At 36.6% G+C, this 23,284-nt stretch overlaps 1 protein-coding gene across 1 annotated transcript; it reads left to right on the top strand.

The window, feature by feature from the left end:
- Positions 1–846: 846 nt before the first annotated feature.
- Positions 847–22,110, top strand: LOC120274128 (mannosylglycoprotein endo-beta-mannosidase). The gene is made up of 11 exons (XM_039280888.1): positions 847–1,079; positions 3,268–3,406; positions 9,322–9,549; positions 10,447–10,505; positions 12,606–12,654; positions 13,010–13,240; positions 13,409–13,578; positions 13,654–13,858; positions 19,994–20,659; positions 20,748–20,975; positions 21,056–22,110. The coding sequence occupies exons 1-11, from the start codon at positions 934–936 to the stop codon at positions 21,851–21,853; spliced, it is 2,919 nt and encodes a 972-aa protein (XP_039136822.1). The 5' UTR covers positions 847–933; the 3' UTR covers positions 21,854–22,110.
- Positions 22,111–23,284: the final 1,174 nt, after the last annotated feature.

The raw sequence follows: 23,284 nt of genomic DNA, 5'->3' as shown, positions 1-23,284 counted from the left end.
TGAAACCAAAAGGAAGGGCTGTCTGGGATGTTTATAACTTAGATGGGTTGTTTGGGAAGATTTGAAATTCCTGAGGGGTAAATAGTAATTTTCCCATAATTTTATTATTGTTGTAGTTGTAGTAGTTGTAGTAGTAGTAGTGTGTATACTTGTATTTTATTTTATTCCTCATTTGTTGTTGTTGTTATTGTTGTTGTATACTTGTATACTTATATTTTATTTAATTCTTTATTTTTCAATATTTATTGTATAGTTGTATCTTTGTATATTTGTATTTTGAAAATTTTAATTTTATGTAAAATCTCCTCATTTTTTGTTGTTGTTGTTGTATATTTGTATACTTATATTTTATTTAATTCTTTATTTTTCAATATTTGTTGTATAGTTGTATCTTTATATATTTGTATTTTGAAATTTTTAATTTTATGTAAAGTTAAGACTTTGTGACCTTATAAAGGTAATTTAACTTTGCAATATGTAATTTTGTATCTTTTTTATTATTTTTTATTATTTTTAAAATTAATTTTTACTTATTTTTAATATTTTTTAATTTTTAAATATTTATTTATTTGAAAAAATTAAATCCGTAGTTCAACCGGAACCGGCCGCTTAACCGGGTCGACAACTGGTCTGGTTATTAAAACATTGATTTCATCCACTACTAAAATTCGCCACTTGTACTCAAGATTTATCTTAATAAAGTCTTGAAAGCTTATCTATATATCAACATTAGTGTAGAAAACAAAGTACACGTGTACCCTATAGAGATATCCACGTCATCACTCAATTTATTTATTTATTTAGTTTGGAGGTTTGTTGAAAGTTCCATCAGCAAAAGGACTAGAATTCATGGGGGACATATACGACAAGCAATAAATTCCAAAACTCAGAACACAAGCACTGAGAGAGAGAGAGAGAGAGTTGGTGGCGGTGATGGCGAAAATTGAGAAGACGAGGCTGGATTCTGGATGGCTGGCGGCGAGATCCACAGAGATAGACCTCACCGGAGTTCAGCTAACCACCACCCACCCGCCCTCTGGCCCCTCATCGCCATGGATGGAGGCCGCTGTTCCAGGAACGTAAGTAATCTATTTTAATGTTTGCTTAAATGGTTGTTGATGAGGGAATCAATGTGTGTTGTGGTTGGATTAGCTTTGTTGTTGTTTTTGGGGGTTGTGAAACTAGGTCATGGGTTGGAATCGGTTTCTTGATTGGAGATGGAAATGAGGGTTTTTGTTGTTGTTTATGTCAAGTTTGTGCCTTGAGGTGGTTTTTTTTGTTGTGTGGATGGGTGAATGCTTGTCGTTTAATCAGTCTAATTGGAATTGGATTTTGTGTTCACTTGTTGCAAGATGAATGTGAAATTTCTAAACTTGTTTTTGCATGGAGTTTTAGCACCTAAATCTTTTCCTTTAATGGAAATATCGTGCTCGTGATATGTACAAATCGAGCCATTTTATGCGAGAATTTTATTTATTTATTTATTTTGATATTTTGGAGGCAGTGAAGGTGATATTTATAACAGTTGGTGTCCTTTGAAAGACTGCATTTTGCATTAAAAAAAAAGATATTGTGACATATTTGCTCATTGTCGTCTCATTAAATGGACTTTACGAGAGGTTCACCCTAAGATACAAAAAGACAGACAATATATAACATAAAACTGAAATATGGCAAGTTATCCAAACCTTTTGGGTCATTAATTGATATGTTGCTTGGGATGTGGCACTCCCGTTTGGGAAAGATGTTTAGTTTGAAGGGAACTATTACAGTAACCAATAGTTCCACATCGGTTAATTTGGAAAATATGAATTTGAATATATAAGCTCAGGTTTCTCATCCTATTAATTTAAGCGATTGAATATGGCCTAAATAATTTGTTTGCATCTAACAAGAACAACATGTTTCTTGTTGCTCAGAAGATACATGGATCCAAGATGCAAATAGATCTTCTATAAAGAGTTAAATGCAGTGTTTAATTGGTTAGTGGCTTTTGTAGGATATTTATATTGTTGTTCCACTAAATAACTTGAATAATGTTTGCATGACCTGGCTAGGGGCAACTAAATAACAAAAAGAATATCCAGGAGTTGTTGCCTTAACAATAGCTTGTGCTTTGAGTAAACGATCACATGACAAATCTCTATGCTATACTTGCTTAGATGATTTATATGTACCTTTTTCCTCGGGGTTCATTGTACCCCTTCTTTCCTTTTTTTTTTTTAATTTGAATTTTTTTTATTTTTTGTAATTGTCAACATGATTATCAACAAGCAACATATCAGATGTTAGACCAAATATTAGCCTCGAGTTAATTAAATTGAAGTTTGAGTTTTCAAATACATAACCAATAATATCTTGTCAATATTGTACCTTCACTTTCAAGCTAAAATTTTGCCAATAAAAAACTAAAACAAGGATTTATTACTGAATGAGTATAGTGATATTTCAGTATGAAGTTTGTTATTTTGGTATGAGGGGTGATGAGTTATTGTGACTTCTCCGCAAGCTCATGTTATTGCATAGTATTAGTTTTGTGACAGGTTGTGGGCTGTATACCCTTTTCCTATTTTCAAGTTAGAAAAGGATCTCCTAATTGTTTTCACGGGAGATTAATCTCCAAAAGAAACAAGATGCTAGAGGTATAAAAATTAAAATTTCGTCAATTTATTCAATCTTATTGACAAAGAAAGTCTAATTACTAAAATTAGTAACTGTCTAAATTTGGAATATAACTCTAATTTTGGGAGGGATAATGTAAGACAATTGGACTTTCTAAATTTAGAAACTCACTAAGCCACAAATTGTAAGGAATTTAAGGCTCTCTGAACTATAAATGGTGTATAAAGTAAGAATCTCAATATTGGAAATACAATATAGAAGAGAACTAGAAGCTACAAATATTAGAAAATTTAACTTCCAAAATGATGAATTCTAAAATCAGGATTGATCAAGTATCCTAGGTAACCTAGCCATGACATCAAACCAACTCAGAGGTTGATGGAATGGGTGTCATGACATGTTGGTCATGCTATTCGTGAGAATTATTATTCTACCTGTGAACAACATCGAGCACTTATTTTTTTCTGAAAATCAACACGAATAACCTTTATTTAGGAACAGTACTTGGCTACCATTAAGTTATTCAATTACATTAGTTGACTATTTGGGGTGTGCTGAAACTGTACTTGTATTTTTTCTGTTGCATACATTTCAACTTATTGTTATTCCTTCTCTTATTGATTGATTATCATGTAATTCATTCAGTGTTTTAGGAACTTTGGTAAAAAACAAGCTGGTTCCAGATCCTTTTTATGGGTTAAATAATGAAGCCATACTAGATATTGCTGATTCTGGAAGAGAGTACTACACATTTTGGTTTTTCACAACTTTTGAGTGCAAATTGGTAAGAACAATGTTGTTTTTGTTTAACTTGCGCTTTACAAGTTCTGTAATTCTACGTGTCAGTGTAACTTATACGGTGCTATGATTTTGGCCATTTCTATTCTGATGCCTGCTTTTTACTCAAGTTTAGTTAACTTGTTGGTCTTCCCTTCTCTCTATGCTGTATTTTTTAGTATTAATGATGGATTTACTGAAATTACTCTCGCTAGCATCTGTCATCTTAGCTTCTAAACTTTTATCTTTTACAGATCATAAGTGTTAAAGGAGTAAATTAAGCTACTGTTACAGCAATTATTGCCTAAAATTATGTGTAATTGAAAACTATTATTGTCTGTATTATTGTACATATCAGTTACTGTTATCTATAGCTGTATATATAATTGTAAGGTTGTACAATGTAAAGGTAGAAACATTTCATCCATTCTTATCATGGTATCAGAGATAGCAATCTAATCTACTCAATTTCTTAGAGAGTTTTGATCTCTGGTCCTGATTTTTTTTTTCTGAGAGTTTTGATCTCTAACTTTTGTTTTTGTGATCCAATTATGGAAAATATTAGTATTGTCAAGTTCGATGGGAAGAATTATCCTTTATGGGAATTCTAGTTTCGTATGTTTGTTGAAGGGAAGGATCTCTTGGGGGTTTTAAATGGTACTACATGTGAACCTACTGAAGCCCTAGAGAAGATAAAATGGAAGACAAAGAATGCTCAAGTCATTTCTTGGCTGCTTAACTCCATGAACCAAGAGACTGCTTTGAGTCTTCGTGCCTTTGTGAAAGCTTCAGAGATGTGGAGTTACTTGAAGAAATTATACTCTCAATCAAATCAAGCACGAGAGTTTCAATTGGAATATGACATTTCTCAGTATACTCAAGGGGACAAAGACGTTCAGGCTTATTATTCTGGTTTCATGGCTTTATGGTCTGAACAAGACTTGGTAACAATTGGTTCCATTGATGTAGCTGCTCTCCAACATGTTTTGAAGGAACGCAAGAAGGCGAGGACAATGCAATTTTTGATGAAATTGAGACCAGAATTTGAACCTGTTCGTGCCAGTATTCTAAATCGCCAATCACAACCCGATTTGGATGAAATTATTGCTGATCTTCTTCGAGAAGAAACTCGTCTTCGATACACTAAGCCACACTCAATCATTCAACTACCATTTTTTTGATGGGGCCTTATTCTCCTCAAATACTAAACCAAAGGGACGGTTCAAAGACCTAAGCCAAATCCAGTGTCATGATTGCAAAGAATATGGCCACGTCGCTTCACATTGCAAGAAGAAAAAAATTTTCGCAACTATTGCAAGAAAAAAAGGCCATATTATATCCGAATGTCGCTCTATTGCAAGGGCGAAGACAAGGACACAAAGCCTTCTTTAGTACGAGATACTTCATTTGTCACGCCTAATTCCCTTGGTGAGACACGATTGACCACTGAATCAATTCAAAAGATGATTCAAGATTCTGTTGCCTCCACTATTTCGAAAAGTGCTATTGCAGAATGCCTTTTCTCGTCAGAGGCCTCTCGTGTACAACTCCTCCCCGATTCTACATGGTTTATAGATTCAGGTGCTTCAAATCACATGAGTAGTCAACAAAACCAATTCAAATCCATCCAACTTGATGATTCTCATGCTCCTATTATCACTGCCAACGGTGAAAAATTACAAGTTTACAGTACGAGGAACCTGCTCTATGCTCTTCTGAAAATTCCTTCCCTTTAACCAATGTGCTCTATGTTCCCAAATTAACTACTAATCTTATTTCTGTTGGTCAATTAGTTGATCAAAATTGCTCATTACATTTCTTTCATAATGGTTGTTGGATTCAGGATCAACAAACTGGAAAACTGATCGGGAAGGGGCGTAAGCATGGACGTCTCTTTGTGCTCGAAACTGATCAAAGTACTCCTCTTTATAGCTTGATTGCCTCTTCTGTGCCTAATAAATCTATGTTGTGGAATTTGTGGCATCGCCGGCTTGGTCATCCAGATCAGTATCGGTTACAATTGTTCTTGAAAACTATGTTTCCATCTAGTAAATCGTTTGTTTTCAATAATCATCCAAGTTGTCATAGTTGTGCATTATCCAAGTCTCATAAACTTTCTTTTCCAACTAGTCGTACCATTTACACCACATCTTTTGAGTTAATACACAGTGATGTTTGGGGTCCTTCTCCAGTAGTGTCTCGTATGGGGTATAAGTATTTCATTCTTTTTATTGATCAATTTACTCGATACACTTGGATTTACTTTATGCATTTCAAATCTGAGGCACCTTCCATTATAAGAAATTTTGTAATCATGGTAGAAACTCAATTTAACACCCGTATCAAAATTTTTCGTTCTGATTCGGGGGGAGAATATCGTGAGTCTGGCTTATCAAAATTTTTTTCTGCCAATGGCATTGTTTCCCAACATTCTTGCCCTTATACACCTGAACAAAATGGGCTTGCTGAACGGAAAAATAGACATCTCTTGGAACTTGCCCGTGCCTTGCTTGTTGAGTCCTCAACACCTTCAAGATTTTGGGTAGAAGCTATTAAAACAGCTGTTTATCTCATTAATAGACAACCGTGTCATCACCTTGGCAACAAGTCTCCATTTGAATGTTTATATGATCGTCCTCCTGTCTATTCTCACCTTCGTGTCTTTGGTTGCATTTGTTTTGTTCTTCTTCCACCTCATGAGCGAAATAAATTGTCACCCAAAGCTGCTAAGTGTTTTTTTCTTGGGTATCTCGATAATCAAAAAGGTTTTTGTTTGCTTTTGATCCAATTAAGCAACAAATTCAGCATCTCTAGGCATGTCACTTTCATAGAAAACTCTTATTATTATTCTTCACCCACATCATCCTCAATTTCTGCAGGTATCTTTCCTACCCCTCATTCGTAGACTCCAATGATCGGAATGATCGAGCACCAAGGGACTCACGTGACTTCACCCTCTTCTTCCTTGCTCAAGGTATTGTTTCTCTTGATCCATCCATCACTTCTTTTTCTCATCCTTCTTCCTCTGATTGCACTTTACCACCATCATTACCTGTACATCCTCTTAAACAATACGCTCGCCGTCTTAAACCTTCCATCACATGCCCAACATCTATCCTCCCTGTTGCATCTGAATCTATGCCAGACATAGGAGTTGTACATGAACAACAAGATGCACCTCCTCTTCGAAGATCAGAGCGCAAATCTGTACCGCCAAAAAGATATGGCTACTCACCTGAACATTGTGGACCCAAATCAGCCCTTCATCGCTCACTTTGGCACAGGGTTTCTATTCCTTCATCTTACAAAGGAAGCTATGGAGCAAGAATGTTGGAAACAAGCTATGGCTGAAGAATTGAAAGCTTTGCAAGATAATCACACATGGGAGCTTTGTCCAGATCCACAAAATGGTCAAGTCATTGGTAGTAAGTGGGTATATACAGTCAAATTGAAGGCTGATGGCAGTCTTGATCGTTACAAAGCAAGGCTAGTTGCTCAAGGCTATAAGCAAGAATATGGGATTGATTATGACGAAACGTTTGCTCCTGTCGCCAAAATGACTACTATTCGTGTTGTCTTGGCATTGGCGTCTATCAATCGGTGGTGTTTGCATCAATTAGATGTCAAAAATGCTTTTCTTCATGGAGATTTGATGGAAACAGTCTATATGAAGCCTCCTCTTGGTTATCCGTTACAACCACAACAATCAGGTTATGTTTGCAAAATAAAAAAATCGTTATATGGTTTAAAACAAGCTCCACGAGCTTGGTTTAAAAAATTTCATACCACTATTTGTGCCTCTGGGCTTCGCCAAAGCTCTCATGACCATTCTATGTTCTTGCGAGAAACTTCTGCTAGCATGATTATCTTGCTTATTTACGTTGATGATATTATCATTACTGGAAATGATACTGCAGGAATCTTTCACATCAAGGCCATACTTCATTCATCATTTCATATGAAAGATCTTGGAGCGCTTACTTATTTTTTAGGCCTTGAGGTAACTTATGCATCTAATGGTTTAGGACTGAATCAAACCAAGTATACATGTGATATAATTCGTGAAGCCAACTTAACTGATGACAAGGTTGCTCACACTCCCATGGAAGTGAATGTCAAATACAAGAAAGATGATGGGAAGCCAATTTCAGATCCCACACACTATCGCAAGATTGTTGGGAGCTTGGTATATCTCACCATGACAAGACCTGATATTTCCTTCGCAGTTCACATTCTAAGCCAGTTTGTATCTGATCCTCGACAACTTCACTTAGCAGCCTTGCATCGTGTAATCCGATATTTAAAAGGAAGTATTAGGAAAGGTATCTTCTTCCCATCTTCTTCTATGCTCATTGTTAAAGGATTTACAGATGCAGACTGGGCAGGATGCCTAGATTCTCGTCGTTCAACTACAGGTTGGTGTATGTTTCTTGGAGATTCATTGATATCATGGAAATGCAAAAAGCAAGATCGTGTTTCCAAGTCATCTACCGAGGCAGAATATCGTTCTATGTCTGCAGCATGTTCAGAAATTGTTTGGCTTCAAAGATTACTAGATGAACTTGGAGTGAAGTTGAATGAACCAACTCAACTCTTTGTTGACAATATGAGTGCTATTCAAATTGCTAATAATCCTGTTTTTCATGAACGGACCAAACATATTGAAGTAGATTGTCACTACATTAGGGAGCTTCTACAACAAGGGCTTATTACCTTACCACACATAAAGACTGAATACCAGCTAGCTGACATATTTACAAAAGCTATGACAAGAGGTAGACATGAATTTTTGCTGGACAAATTGATGCTTAAATCAGCATCAATTTGAGGAGGAGTGTTAAAGGAGTAAATTAAGCTACTGTTACAGCAATTATAGCCTAAAATTGTGTAACTGAAAACTATTATTGTCTGTATTATTGTACATATCAGTTACTGTTATCTATAGCTGTATATATAATTGTAAGGTTGTACAATGTAAAGGTAGAAACATTTCCTCCATTCTTATCAATAAGTATCCTTTCTTGTCCAGTGGAAATAGAGTTAGTAACCTGATCACATAGAGAAGAAGAAATAATTCTTGCAGCTAAAAAAAATGGGGATCTTGATTGTTCATCTAACGTTATACTTTAGTTTGATGTCTTGGATTGATCTTTTCTTGATCTTTTATGCTTCATTTGCAAGTTAGACCAGGTATCAAAAAGTGAATTAATGTTTGGAAGATGATAATCTCATTAGTTGAGATAAATGATGCCATGGACCATCACATGATTTACATTAACTCATGGTTTGAATTAAGGAATAAGTAGCTAAACAACTTGAGGCATTTAAGTGACCTGAGCTTTTGGTATCATCAAAATAATATTTTCCACTGTATGATCTATATGAAACATGTTGATTTCATATATGCTATCACTTGTGTCATTTCTTATCTTGGCAGCTGTGGTCACTATGAGTTCATTGTTCTGTTTGCTGGACCTATTATCTCAATTTTCACATGCAAGTGGATAATATCATGCTGGATGCTAATTGCAGCACAAGTTGGCAGATACTACTGCCAAAGAGAGAGCAAGGAAGATTACCTGTGGTTTTTACCAATATTAATTTTTGTGGCATTATTTTTCTGAAGTATTTTTTGCTGTCTTTTGTTCATATAAATAGATTTAGTTGTTGTTGCTGTCCATTGAACTTGTTTTCCTTCTTTGTGACACTTCAATACATGTCAGAATTAAGTCTTTATCTTTGCATTCTAAACTTTAATCTAAGTGTACTCAAGATTCATATTGTTTAGTTTAACACCATTTATAGATACTGTTTTCAATGTATACTAAATAAAGCTAGTGTGTTTCTTTAATAGTTCTCGTGTTCAAGATACTGCATATAGATGCTAAAGCTTCCCATTTGTTTTCTAATCTTGTTTTGCAGTCTGGAAATCAGCATGTGAATCTTAACTTCCGTGCAATAAATTACTCAGCAGAGCTGTATTTAAATGGACATAAAGAAATCTTGCCTAAGGGAATGTTCAGAAGACATTCTCTTGACATCACTGATATTCTCCATCTTGATGGAAAGAATTTGCTTGCTGTCCTCGTTCATCCTCCTGATCATCCTGGTACCATTCCTCATGAGGGAGGACAAGGTGGTGACCATGAGGTGCTTGCTTTTTGTGGTTTTAATTGCCAAGTGATCGAGATATTTATGATATATCTATTTCTATTTCCTAATTTACTTATGCAATTTACAATTATTCTGTAATTTTCAAATATGCACGGATATTGCATATTGACAAGTAGTTGGCTATTAGAAGTTACATGTTAGTCATGAGAAAGTTAGAAGTTAACTTAGGAAGGATCATACTTGATATGCAGCAGGCCTTGAATTTACTTTTTCATGTGCTTTTGATTCACAGCTAAATTCATCTGTCATTTGTTTAAAGTTATTCAATATTGGGCATGTGGGTGTTCAAATGAAAAATTACGTCTATTAGAGATATGTGGCAATATGACCACCGAAGCAAGTGGAGAGTTTAGTAAAAGAACTCATTGGTACTATGCATTATTGACTGATTCAGTAACTTGTTTGGAGCTGCTTAAATCTTGCTATACTATTAAAATAATCACAAATATAGATCAAGGTGCACCTATGATGCCTGTATTTTGGGTGTGAGTGCAGTAGTTTAGAAAACACATCCATTCAGACTATACTTATCACCATGCAAGAGCTTGGTGAATCAGGGAAAGGAAAGGTTGTTATTTATTGGGCGGGGCATGATTGTTTAAAAGGCTAAGCAGGTTGTATCAGACTTGTTTTTCGTTATTGGGTCTGATTTTGTCTGTTTTCTAAATTTGACTCTATTACAGTTCGATTCATTTTGGATTGCAATTAATGCATACATGCATAGATTTTGAAGGATTAAAAATTAGTTTTAGTCAGAAAAAGATTTCCTTTTTTTCACTTTGAAACAACAAGAGCATTGCAGAAGTTTCTCACTTGTTACTATATAAAGTTTATATTTCTCTCACTGATATCCTTTGTATTTTGTCTCATTAGATTGGAAAAGATGTTGCTGCTCAATATGTTGAAGGTTGGGACTGGATGGCCCCTATAAGGTAGCTACTTGCTTTATGTTGTTGACATTTTAATTTTAAATTGTATAATGAAGCTGGCATTCTCTTTTATCTGAATCACATTTGAAACTTAAGGCTCTTTTACCGTTAAAAGAGAACTAGATAACTATTACACTTAGTGGTCAATTGTGATCTTGAATATTTTACTTTATGCAGTCTTTGTTTTCATCATACTAAAGCACCCTAATGCTTTTAATTTCATAACTTGACTAAAATCTACTAGAATGACTACAGCTAAGCATTAAATCTCCATTATTTCCAATCTGGTTGTCTCCTTGAGAAAACTGTTGTTCTTGGCTCAGTGCTGATGACTTGTCAACTATAAAAGGATTTCAATGTATGTTTTCCAAATGATATTTGTAATCAGTAATCTTAAAAGAATAATTTCCTCATTTATACTGAACAGTTCAGTCGCGGAGAGTTTTACAATTTCCTAGATAAAGTTTATATGCGTGTAAGCCATAGTGCATGCATGATTTAAATAAATGGGTATGGTGGCAGTAACATTATTATAGGAATTCATAGCCATTAGTTCAGAATGATTTATATGAGGTTAGTGCAACATTTCTTGGAGATTAACCAATTCTTGAAGGAGTTGCAACCACATAAGAGCTAGCTAAGCTCACCAAGTGAGGTATGCTGCCAAGCGAAACCTCCAACTACTTTTCTTGCCAAGTGCTGCAGTGAGGCTTTTGATTGACCAAAATATATGCTAGAAGAAGGAATAAGGAGAGTTATCAGAGAGGCATCTCTTTCTTAACCAAAGCATTGAGGCATTCAATATTCCTTTCTATCCATTCTCTGCTATTACATTTGCAGATTGATTGCAACTCTTTGTGAGAGGATCAAAGTATTTACCACTAGTGTAAAGTTCCCATCCTTGTTAGCACATTTATCACATGCTAGTAGATTGTTGTCTCCTCTTCATTTAGAGGTTGATGAAATTATTGCTTTATAGTGTTGGATAACCATCAAAGGTAATTTAAGGCTGAAACAAATATCACATTGTAAAATAATTAGGTTCTTTTTCATATAATCCCTGTATCTTCAAACCTTGTGATCCAAGATTTCATTTATCTGTATCATTTAAAACATCATCCACACTTCTTTAAACTTGAATCCTTGGCTAATTCCCTATTCATTGAGGCAATGATGTCGAGAGACTTGGGCTTAATGGCGTATAAGTACACTTGTAATGTAATGTAGATATTGTCACAAGACACAAAGGTAGACATGGAAGCAATTTAAAGACCTCACGTATGCCCGAACAATTGTGATTGTGGCCTTCGTTAAAACAAAAGGTGAAAATTCTCCCCGGTACTACCCAAGTTGAACTTTTGCATGGACCTGTTGGAAGCAGCTGACTAGAATGCCATTGTGTTTGGCATTCTCTTATTCCACAACCCTGTTGCCTAAAACAAAACCCTTGCTGCAGTTTGGTTCCTCCTTGTGCAACCAAACAAAAGCTTTGCTGTAGGTAAATGTTCTGACACCAATATTTAGTGCCTTTTTTTTCTTTTTGGGTATTACCTTGGCCAGGTTTAAACAGTCACAGTTGGCATTAATGGATGTTCACAAGAGGTGCTATTACAACATAATCCATATCATGGACTGGTTTTATACTCTATGAATAATGGGTGACTGGAAAGATAGTTCTTGAATAAAGGAATTATGGAAGAAAACCCAATCTTATGTTTGCAATTATAATTGACAATCCCCCTGTTCCTTTGTAGCCATATGGTTTTGGGTGCTCAGTTGGAACAAAATAGAAATATCATGACTCTGCAACATGCTTCTTCAGAAATTTCAGCGCTCCTTTACGCTGGAAGATGCTTAAATTTGCTCTTAATGGTTGGATGGGAGTGTACTTTGTATGTATATCATTATCTGTTAGCACTGTAGATTATTTTGCATTAATCCTGACTTATTTTCAGGTTTCTCTACCGATTTTATTTTTTTATTCTAATTATTGGTTTTATAACAGATGTCTTGAATCCAATTGGCAAGTAATACTTTCTATAGTTGATGGTAGAAATTTTCATTAGTTTTTAAGCATTGGTTTTCTGCTGATTTGCAATACAGGGACAGGAACACTGGTATCTGGGATGAAGTTTCAATTTCTGTTACTGGAGTGAGTCCTTATTTTTGGTTTTCTTCATATATTAATCTTCGATATATCACCAGTGTTAAATAGAAACAAGAAAGTGTGCTTTGAATGATTTTCATGGTTCTGTTTTTTATGTTGTATTTAGTTTTATTTTTGCATAAAAGCAGGTGAAGTTATTTCCTTTATGAATAAGCCCAGTGTTGATTGCGTTATGTGGATGCATGGACATTTAGGTTCACTTGATTTATTTTTTCTTCATGAAGTTGATATAATCTATTTCGCTCCTATAATTAAGTGATCTAGGATTTATAAAGTATTCTGGAATGTGGTACATATGAACTCTCTGAAATTGTGTTTTCTACTCTTGTTTGGTCTGCAGCCAGTTAAAATAAGTGATCCACACTTAGTCTCGTCATTTTTCGATGACTACAGAAGAGTGTACCTGCATTCTACTGTTGAGTTGGAAAACAAAAGTTCATGGACCGCAGAGTGCACATTGACACTCCAAGTGACAACTGAGCTAGAGAAAGATGTCTTATTGGTTGAAAATGTCCAAACTGAGGAGCTTTCAATTCCTCCTGGTACAACTAAACAGCATACACTTTTGCCGGTGAGTGTGCCTACCTTAGGGCCTTCATTTTCTAATCCTTGAATTCTTTCTTTCTGGAAACAGGAAGTTATGTGACACACACAAGCACACAATGATTGCTGCTACTATCTTGGTTCTTTTGTTAAAATGTTCTCAGACTAATTAATTTCATGGAATGCTATGCCACAGGCCTTCTTTTACAAACCAAATTTATGGTGGCCAAATGGAATGGGCAAGCAGTCCCTATACAATGTTGTTATAACAGTTGATGTTAAGGGCTTTGGAGAGTCTGATTCCTGGAGTCATCATTTTGGATTTCGCAAGATTGAGAGCGTAATAGACAATGCCACTGGTGGGAGGTAAATGACCTTTTTCAAAATTTGCATTCTCATCCATCAAATGAAATACAAAACTTAGATGTTCTCACTTCCCAGACTGTTCAAGGTAAATGGGCAGCCCATTTTTATACGTGGTGGCAACTGGATTTTGTCAGATGGGCTATTGCGACTTTCAAAGGAACGATATATGGCAGACATCAAGTTTCATGCTGATATGAACTTTAACATGATGCGCTGTTGGGGTGGTGGCTTAGCGGAGAGGCCAGAATTCTATCACTACTGCGACATCTATGGCCTGTTGGTAAGCAGATAAATTTGTTCATTGTGTGTTTTCATGAAAAAGAATAAAACACTAGACTAGTTTAGGGGGAAAAAGCTAATAAAATGTTTTCTTGTAAATTCTAGAAATTGTATGGAGTGCATGTCTGAGAAGTTCCATTTTCATATTGTCAAGTATGTTGCACATAAGTGGATATCTTTAAAATAAAATTCTAAGATATATACTCAAAAGTATTCAGCAAACACAATTTCCGTAAAATCATAATCTATAGTCAGAGGGGTCCACATGATCCTAAACTAACAATCGGTCATGTTTCAGAATTTTCATCACTGGAAGTTGATTCAGTATTAAATTGAAGCATCAAATAGTTATGATTTGTAGCTATTAATAACTTTTAACTTCGAACATAGATAGAAAAATGAAGCTTATATGCAATAAGACATTAAATCATATTCCAGGTTGCTATTTCAGAAATTACATTTAAATTCTATTAATTTCTAAAGGGAACCAAGGATGCTATTGAGTGGAACTTTGTTCTTTAACTGAAATAATAAATAATTGAAGCTATGGTTGTATGTCTGGTTGTACAAATTAATGAATTTTGAGCTAAGCTCTTAACTATATTGAACAAAATGAAGTTGGAGCTGATTTGATTTCAGTAGTTTGTTGAAAGGGACTGAATATACAAGCAAGTTCAAACCAAAGAAAAAAAAGAATTCAATCTATAGGATTTATCAACTTGCCAAATTGAATTAAATCAGATTTGTTTGAGTTTTTTACCAGAAAATGTGTTGGATCATAGATGACAAGCAAGCAGAAAAACTGTGAACAATGGCAGATAAATACTTGTAATTATTAGGGGAGAACAAAGGCCACTTTGCAGATCATGAAAGTCTCCTCATGAAGATTATGAATCATATTACAGCTTCTTACATTACATTTAAACTTCTGCAACTTTTAAGCTGTCTTTACTTTCTGTAATTATAAAAGGAAATACATTATTCATTTCATATAAAGGTGAGCTGTTTGGGAAACCCCAGCTCAATCAGAACTAAGGTCTGGTGCTTCCATTGGTTCAATTTGGCTCTATTTTGTCAGGTTGGTTTATGACATACACAAGTGGTTGGCCAGTCCCTGTATCATCAGTCAATTTGATTTAGCTGCTGTTAGATGCAAACCAAACAATTATTGGGGCCTGATATAACCCAAAAGTCTAAGTCAATAGAATGAGAGACCTAGACTTATAAATTCTAGTCCATATTTACCAAATTAACTTAAGTGGGACTATTAATTAGTCTAATAGTTGTCACAGGATTGAAATAAAATTCTGCTGGAAATTGTTTCAAGTATCAAAATATTTGCAGAGAAGACAATCTCTGGCAACTTTGCTTAGGCCTTTGTGGTGCCTAAGCTCACTTGCCAAACTTTCTCCAAAATAGTGTTTAAATTCCTCGGAAGATCAGATATGAGCATTAGGTTTCATAAAGGTCCAAAGATCAAGTGATGAGATTGCCTTGAGTTTCCATTGTTGAATTAAAGCTTTAAGATTTAATCCAAGTCGAATAAAATTTGATTTGAAAGAAACATTCTTGTCGTAGGGATTGTTCTCATGAAGATGATAAAGTGAAAATTTTATTGAAGGATTTGAATGTTGATCATGCGAGTTAGGGAGATGAACATCACCTCAATCAAGGACAAAGTAAAAAATTGTTAATCACGGCATCCAAAAAACTATGTTTATATTAAACAAAACAGCGGTGCTATGTGTTTGTCATCTGTGATTGAGAATCCTGGACTGAAAATCAAACCTTCATTCACTATGCTCCAAATACATATATATACTTTAGCCCTCTCAAAGCATCTGGCAATTGCACTACGATCATTTAAAAAATTCCAAATTCATTGTGCATGTATAATAAGAACTGTGAGAATAGGAGAAATAATTTTGATATCAATTAAGAAAAGAGGACAAGAGTATATATAGAGAAATATTAGGGTTTGTGTATGGGCCCAATATGGCCCATTAACCAATCTAAGCTCTAACACTCCTCCTCAAGCTGGAGCATATATATCGAACATGCCTAGCTTGTTACATAGATTACTAAAAACTTTAACACTTAAACCCTTGGTGAAGATATCCATCAGTTGCTCAGATGACTGGGTATATGGCGTAGAGATGACTCCCTTTAATACCATATCACGAACGTAGTGACAATCAACCTCTACATACTTGGTATGCTCATGGAATGTTGGATTGTTTGCAATGAAGATGGCAGCTTGATGATCACATAACATCTGCATAGATATCGTGATGGAGAATCCTAACTCAGATAGAAGAGACTGCACCCAAACCATCTCATAAGCTGTCTGTGCCATTGATCTATACTCTGCTTCGGCACTCGATCTTGAAACCACATTCTGCTTCTTACTTCGCCAAGTAACCAAGTTTCCACCAACATATGTACAAAAACCTGACGTAGACTTTCTGTCACCTCTATCTCCAGCATAACCTGAGTCAGAATAGGCTGCAATGTCTAGGTGACTATGATTCTTGTAGAGAAGACCTTTACCGGAAGCTCCTTTAACATATGCAAGCACCCTCAGAGCACCCTGCCCGTGAACTTCTCGTGGCTCATGCATAAACAGACTCAAGAGTCCAACTGCGTAAGATATATCAGGACGAGTAACTGTTAGATAAATGAGCTTGCCAATCAAACGTCTGTATTAACCTGAATCTTTGAGAGTTGGGGATGATGCATCCCAGAAGGGTGGTGACTGTTCAATAGGTGTACTCTCTGGTTTACAACCCAATAAACCAGTCTCCTCAAGTAAGTCCAATATATAATTCCGCTGTGAAAGCATCATCTTTCCTTTGGCATATGCAAACTCAATACCAAGGAAGTATCTGGGTTATCCCATGTCTCGTGTAACGAAATGCTTCATTAAATGCTCTTTAGTTCTCTGAATGCCCTAATAATCGCTACCCATCAACAAGATGTCATCGACATATATCGCAAGTACAACACATCCAGATGAAGTGTTCTTATAGAACAAGGAGTGATCCACATTGCACCTACGAAAACCATCTGCAACTGCAATTACGCTAAACTTTTCAAACCATGCACGAGGACTCTGTTTCAGACCATAGATCGCTTTCTTGAGCTGGCAAACTACATTCTCCCCCTGAGCAACATACCCTGGAGGTTGCTCCATAAACACTGTCTCAACTAAGTCTCCATAGAGAAAGGCATTCTTTACATCGAGTTGACAGAGTGCCCATGATTGATTCATAGCGACTGACAGTAGAATGCGAATGGAATTCAGACGAGCAAACGGTGAAAAAGTCTCAGCATAATCAACACCATTAGTCTGAGTAAAACCACGGGCCACCAACCGTGCTTTGTTGCGATTAACTGTACCATCAACTTTGTGCTTAATAAAGAAGACCCATCGGCAAGTGATGACGCTGGTATTAGCAGGGCGAAGCACGAGCTCCCATGTACCACGAGATCTCAAGGCTTCCATTTCCTCATCCATTGCCTTCTGCCATTGTGGAAGCAGACATGCATCCTGGTAGTTCCTGGGGATCGACTTAGCAGACAAGGAAAGAGTAAATGTGCGGAAGGACGGGTGAAGATTATCATAAGAAACAAAAAGTGAGATGGGATGTTTGGTACAAGAACGAATACCTTTGCGAAAGACAATGGGAAGATCAAGAGACGGGTCTGCATCATCCGGGGAGACAATCGGAGGAGGCGAATCTGGCGGTGGTACATGTTGGCGGCGATGATAAACTTGTTCAAAACAGCCATCATTTGGATCTACTAGAGGAGGCGTCACACTAGGCACAGGACAGGTGGAGTAACCGAAACAGGAATAGGGAGAACAATATCAGACGACGTAGTCAACAAATCGTGAGAACCCGAGTCAACAAAAAAAGATTGAGACTCAAAAAACGTGATATCCATAGACACATAGTACTTCCGACTAGTCGGGTGGTACAAACGATATCCATGTTGGGTGCGGGAAAATCCGACAAAGACACATTTAAGCGCACGCGGGCACAACTTATCCAAACCAGGAGTTAAATCCTGAACAAAACCAACACAACCAAAAGCACAAGGAGACAGGCGAAACAACTCAGTATCAGGTAGAGGACGACGTAGAGGGACCTCTCCCCCTAGGGGTGCAGAAGGCATACGATTAATAAGATATACTGCAGTTAAGATAGCATCAGACCACAAATACCTAGGGACATTACGCTCCACTAAGAGAGTGCGTGTAACATCTAAGATGCGACGATGCTTTCATTCAGCAACCTCATTTTGCTGAGAAGTGTGTGGACAGGTGGTTTGATGAATAATCCCAAAGGACGCACATAAAGAATTTACAGCAGAAGATACAAATTCTAAAGCATTATCAGTACGAAGACATTTGATAACAGTGAAAAACTGATTTTGTACTTCCAAAATAAATGTTTTAAGGACATCAACAATAGATCGACGGTCTTTTAACAAATATACCCATGACACTCGGGAAAAATCATCAACAAACACAACATAGTAATGATGACTGGAAATAGACGCGACTCTAGAAGGTCCCCAAACATCACAATGAACTAGATCAAATGACGACTGGCTAGACACTAGAGTAGAACGTTTAAAGGTAGCGCGATGATGCTTACCCAACTGACACAACTCACATTGAAATGACTTGACCCGAATCCAAGGCAAAGCCTGCTGAAGACGACTAAGAGAAGGATGACCCAATCTACTGTGCCATATGAGTGATGACTCAATGTCCGAAATAGAAGCCGCCAAACCACAAGGAATATCATCACGCATCAACGTATACACACCGTCACCACGATTACGCTCTAAACCAATCTTCTTCCCTGTCCGCAGATCCTGAAAAGTGCAGTGAAAAAAGAAAAAAGTAACACTACAATTCAACTATTTAGTGATCGCAGAAACATATAGCAAATTGACAGGAAAATCAGGTACAAAAAGAACATCAGTTAGTTTAAGTTGAGACGAAGTCTGCACAACTCCTTCTCCGGACACTAAGCAAGATCGTCCATCGGTAATTACCACAGAACGAAAAACAGATGGAGAAAGATTTTGAAAAAAAAGATTTTGTACCTGTCATGTGAGAGGAGGCCCCGGAGTCAATAATCCAGGAACTGTCCCTGGAAGCAAGAAAGGCATTACCTAAGGAAATAGGTAAAAAGACTATGGCATGAGAAATTGTGCCTTGTAGCTGCTGGAATCGTGCAAAATCAGCCCGAGAGATAGTGATGAACTGTTCAGCACCAGAAGTAGGTGACGGATCTGCCAACTCTGTACTAGTATTGACCATTACCGGACGACCATGTTTATCCCAACAACGATTCTCAGTGTGGCCCGTCCGTCGACAAAAGGTGCACACATACCTACCCCGAGAATCACCACAACCGGCTCCTCGACCACCACGAGAGGAGCCGTTACCATACCCACGAGACGAAGACATGACGACGAAGAGACAAATCTTTCAGCAACAAGACAAGGGCATCACTGGTGAGGGCTGACGACGAGAGATGAGCGGTGGCTAGTGGTAGAGGTGGCGGCGGAGAGTTGAAGGCTAGGGTTTAGAGTGGCGGTGGCGACGGCGGCAACTGAGGCGACGGCGGCTAGGGTTTTGGGTGGCCACTAGGGTCTAACCCAGTGCTCTGGTACCATGTGAGAATAGGAGAAATAATTTTGATATCAATTAAGAAAAGAGTACAAGAGTATATATAAAGAAATATTAGGGTTTGTGTATGAGCCCAATGTGGCCCAATAACCAATCTAAGCTCTAACACTAGGATTATTTTCAGATAAATGAATTTTCTAGTGCAAGACGAATGTGTTTAAAATTTCTTCTGTATTATAATGTTATAATTTGTAATCCATTTTTTCATTGTGTATTTGCAAACTCGACCTTCTGATATATTTTTCTAAATAATTTTGTTTACACTTCTTCCTTGCATTCTCTCTGAAGTTACCTTCTAAATTGTTTTGCTATTTCTGTCAGTATATATTTAAAATCATTATACTGTGACCAACTTTGTAGCATCTTTTGCTATCCATCTCTGAAGATATTTGAATCCTTCATATATAAATATTTCGTATCATATAGGTGTGGCAAGAGTTTTGGATTACAGGAGACTGTGATGGCCGAGGTATACCAGTTTCAAATCCTAATGGGCCTTTGGATCATGATCTCTTCTTGCTCTGCGCAAGAGACACTGTTAAGCTTCTTCGGAACCATGCAAGTCTTGCCCTTTGGGTGGGTGGCAATGAGCAAGTCCCACCCAAGGACATTAACACTGCTCTAAAGAATGACTTACAGCTCCATCCTCTTTTCAGGACTGAAATACCCGAGTCAGAAGAAGATTTACTCTTGAAATCAGATCAAGACCCGAGTCAATATCTTGATGGGACTCGTGTGTATGTCCAGGGGTCTATGTGGGATGGATTTGCTAATGGAAAAGGTGACTTTACCGATGGTCCATATGAAATCCAAAATCCCGAAGATTTCTTCAAAGATGATTACTACAAATATGGATTCAACCCTGAGGTTGGATCTGTAGGGATGCCTGTTGCGGCAACCATTCATGCTACCATGCCACCTGAAGGATGGGCTATACCACTGTTCAAGAAACTTGCTAGTGGATTCATAGAAGAGGTTCCTAACCCAATTTGGGATTATCATAAATACATACCTTACTCGAAGCCAGGGAAGGTCCATGATCAAATAGAAATGTATGGACACCCAAAGAATCTTGATGACTTTTGCGAGAAGGTCAACTCAATGTGGCACTATTTACTCGTCAACCTTTTTTCTTGATGAGCTTATGGCAATTTCTTTACACTTTCTGTTATGTTTTCAGGCTCAACTTGTTAATTATTTCCAATACAGAGCTCTCCTGGAGGGTTGGACCTCTCGGATGTGGACTAAATATACAGGTGTATTAATCTGGAAGACGCAGAACCCATGGACTGGCCTTCGAGGTCAATTTTATGATCACCTTCATGACCAAACTGCCGGTTTCTATGGTTGTCGCAGTGCTGCAGAACCTGTTCATGTCCAGCTCAATCTGATCTCGTACTTTGTTGAGGTAAATCTAATGATTATCAACAGCCAATTCATTTTTTTCTCGTAGTGCATAAATTAAAAAAGAAAACAATATATTAACAGGTTGTAAACACTACATCAGACGAGCTCACAGATGTAGCAGTAGAAATGTCGGTGTGGGATCTGGATGGATCATGTCCATACTACAAGGTTACCGACAAAATCTCGGTACCCCAGAAGAAAGTACTTCCGATCATTGAAATGAAATATCCAAAATCCAAGGATGCAAAGCCAGTCTATTTTCTTCTCCTTAAGCTTTTCAAATTGTCGGACAATACTGTTCTGTCCAGGAACTTCTACTGGCTGTATCTATCTGGCAATGATTACCAGCTGCTGGAGCCATATAGAAAGAAGAAGATTCCACTCAAGATTACTTCTCAAGCTCTCGTATCAGGTTCTTCCTACAAGATAGAAATGCATGTTCAGAACACCTCGAAGAGCTCACATTCCACTAATAATGGTTTCAAGAGAATGGAGTCCGAGAAATACATTGTTGATTATGACATAAATTTATCCAATTCTAATGAGAAAGCTAATCCAGAAACTGATCAAACCAGTGGGTTGAATAAAATTTGCAGATGTCTATTCTCCAGATCAAGTAATTCTCCAAAAGTGCTTTTGACGGAGGGAGCTGACTCCGGCGTTGCTTTCTTCCTTCATTTTTCAGTTCACGCTGTGAAAAAAGCTGCAGAAAATGAGGTTGACGATAGAATCTTGCCTGTGCATTACTCTGATAATTATTTCTCACTTGTACCAGGTGAAACATTACCTATCACCATCTTTTTCAAGGCACCGGAGGGTGTCACACCGCGTGTTGTTCTCAATGGATGGAATTACGATGAGGAACATTCGGTTTTATGAGGCCTAAGAACAACATTGTGCATTTCTGAGATGACAACATATGTATGGCTTATGAATACTGGTTATCTTCATTGTGCGTAATGTTGAAGAGATTCTTCGGCTTAGAGTATTGAGTTATTCTTGTTTGTATGATGAAAATGTTTTCTGTTTATATTTTCTTATATTTTTAATAGCATTGTAAAAGTCGGATCATAATAAGGCTGGAAACTCGCCCAGGTTTCGCGTATTATCAATAATTTATATTGTTTAATTGTCAACTATTATGTATATTGCCATGTTTTACCCATTTGACACACTTACTAACTTTTGGCTACAATCTTAGTAATTTATTAATATCAGTCAGGTTTTTACTTGCGACCTCTCTTAGGATTTTATTTTACTTGTTATATGTTTTAATGTTTTAATTTGTTTAATATAACATCTTTTTTTGTAATGCATACTACCATAAAAGTGAGAATTCCTTAGATTTTCAACTAATAAATTTATAATTTTTTCATTGGAGTCAGTTATTTAATTTTCAAGATAAATTCATGATTTATTTATGAGAATTAATTAATTAAATATATATATAAATGACTAGATATATAAAATACAAGATAAAAGTCAACAAAATAAATACTTAATAATATTTTTTGTTTTCTCTATCAAGCTAATAAGTGGAAGCCAGCAACGCTTCAACCTATTGGGACTTGAGTCTTTTATGCGTTTTTTTTTCGAGGGAAAGGAGCTCTTAGAGCTATTTTATTGATAAAAAAAAAAGGAAAGAAGTACAAAGAGTTCAAGTTATAGACCAATGGCCAAGAAAGAAAAAAAAACAATACATAAGACACAAAACAGAAAACAAAAACAAAACAAAACAAAACAAAACAAAACAAAACTAAGAGTACAAACTCCAATATGTCTAAGGCCTTTCGTTATCCACTTGGGCAAGTCCTTGCCTTGGTGGAATAAAGAGATTTCATGATGATTTAAACCATGCAAAGTAAGGGAAGAAGCTGCACGGTTCCAACCTTTGGGAATTGCAATCAGTCGTGGGCCTCCTATGTTGACAATGAGTTCTGTGATGACATTAACCTACATGTTCAGTCGCCAGACATCCAAGAAGAAACCTTGCTTGACAGCCTTGACTATCGCCTCATTTGTTGTTAATAGTGTCTTGACAATTGTCCCCCAGTTTAAGCAGCTTTGTAATGCATAACATATGGCCATCGCATCTACTTCCTAAATAGAGACAGCATGGCACCTGCAACTCCCGGCACTGATTAGTGTTGAATGATAATCAATTACTATAAACCCACAACCTGCCAAAGAAACCTCATCGTTGAAAATAGCAGCTGTAATCAAAATCGGGCTATCAGCAAAAGAAAGATTATTGCTAATAAAATTCTTGTCAATATAAACAAAGGAAGAGTTAAGATACTCCCTGGCATG

The sequence above is a fragment of the Dioscorea cayenensis genome, chromosome 12, assembly GCF_009730915.1.
Source record: "Dioscorea cayenensis subsp. rotundata cultivar TDr96_F1 chromosome 12, TDr96_F1_v2_PseudoChromosome.rev07_lg8_w22 25.fasta, whole genome shotgun sequence".
Classification (NCBI taxonomy): Eukaryota; Viridiplantae; Streptophyta; class Magnoliopsida; order Dioscoreales; family Dioscoreaceae; genus Dioscorea; species Dioscorea cayenensis.
This window is presented reverse-complemented; position numbering and strand designations above follow the sequence as displayed.

Bases quoted from the DNA above. Each gene is read 5' to 3' on its own strand.
- LOC120274128 (XM_039280888.1), top strand. From the start codon at position 934: ATGGCGAAAATTGAGAAGACGAGGCTGGATTCTGGATGGCTGGCGGCG. The intron at 1,080-3,267 runs GTAAGTAATCTA...TAATTCATTCAG, and splicing joins GAGGCCGCTGTTCCAGGAAC to TGTTTTAGGAACTTTGGTAA. The intron at 13,859-19,993 runs GTAAGCAGATAA...CGTATCATATAG, and splicing joins GCGACATCTATGGCCTGTTG to GTGTGGCAAGAGTTTTGGAT.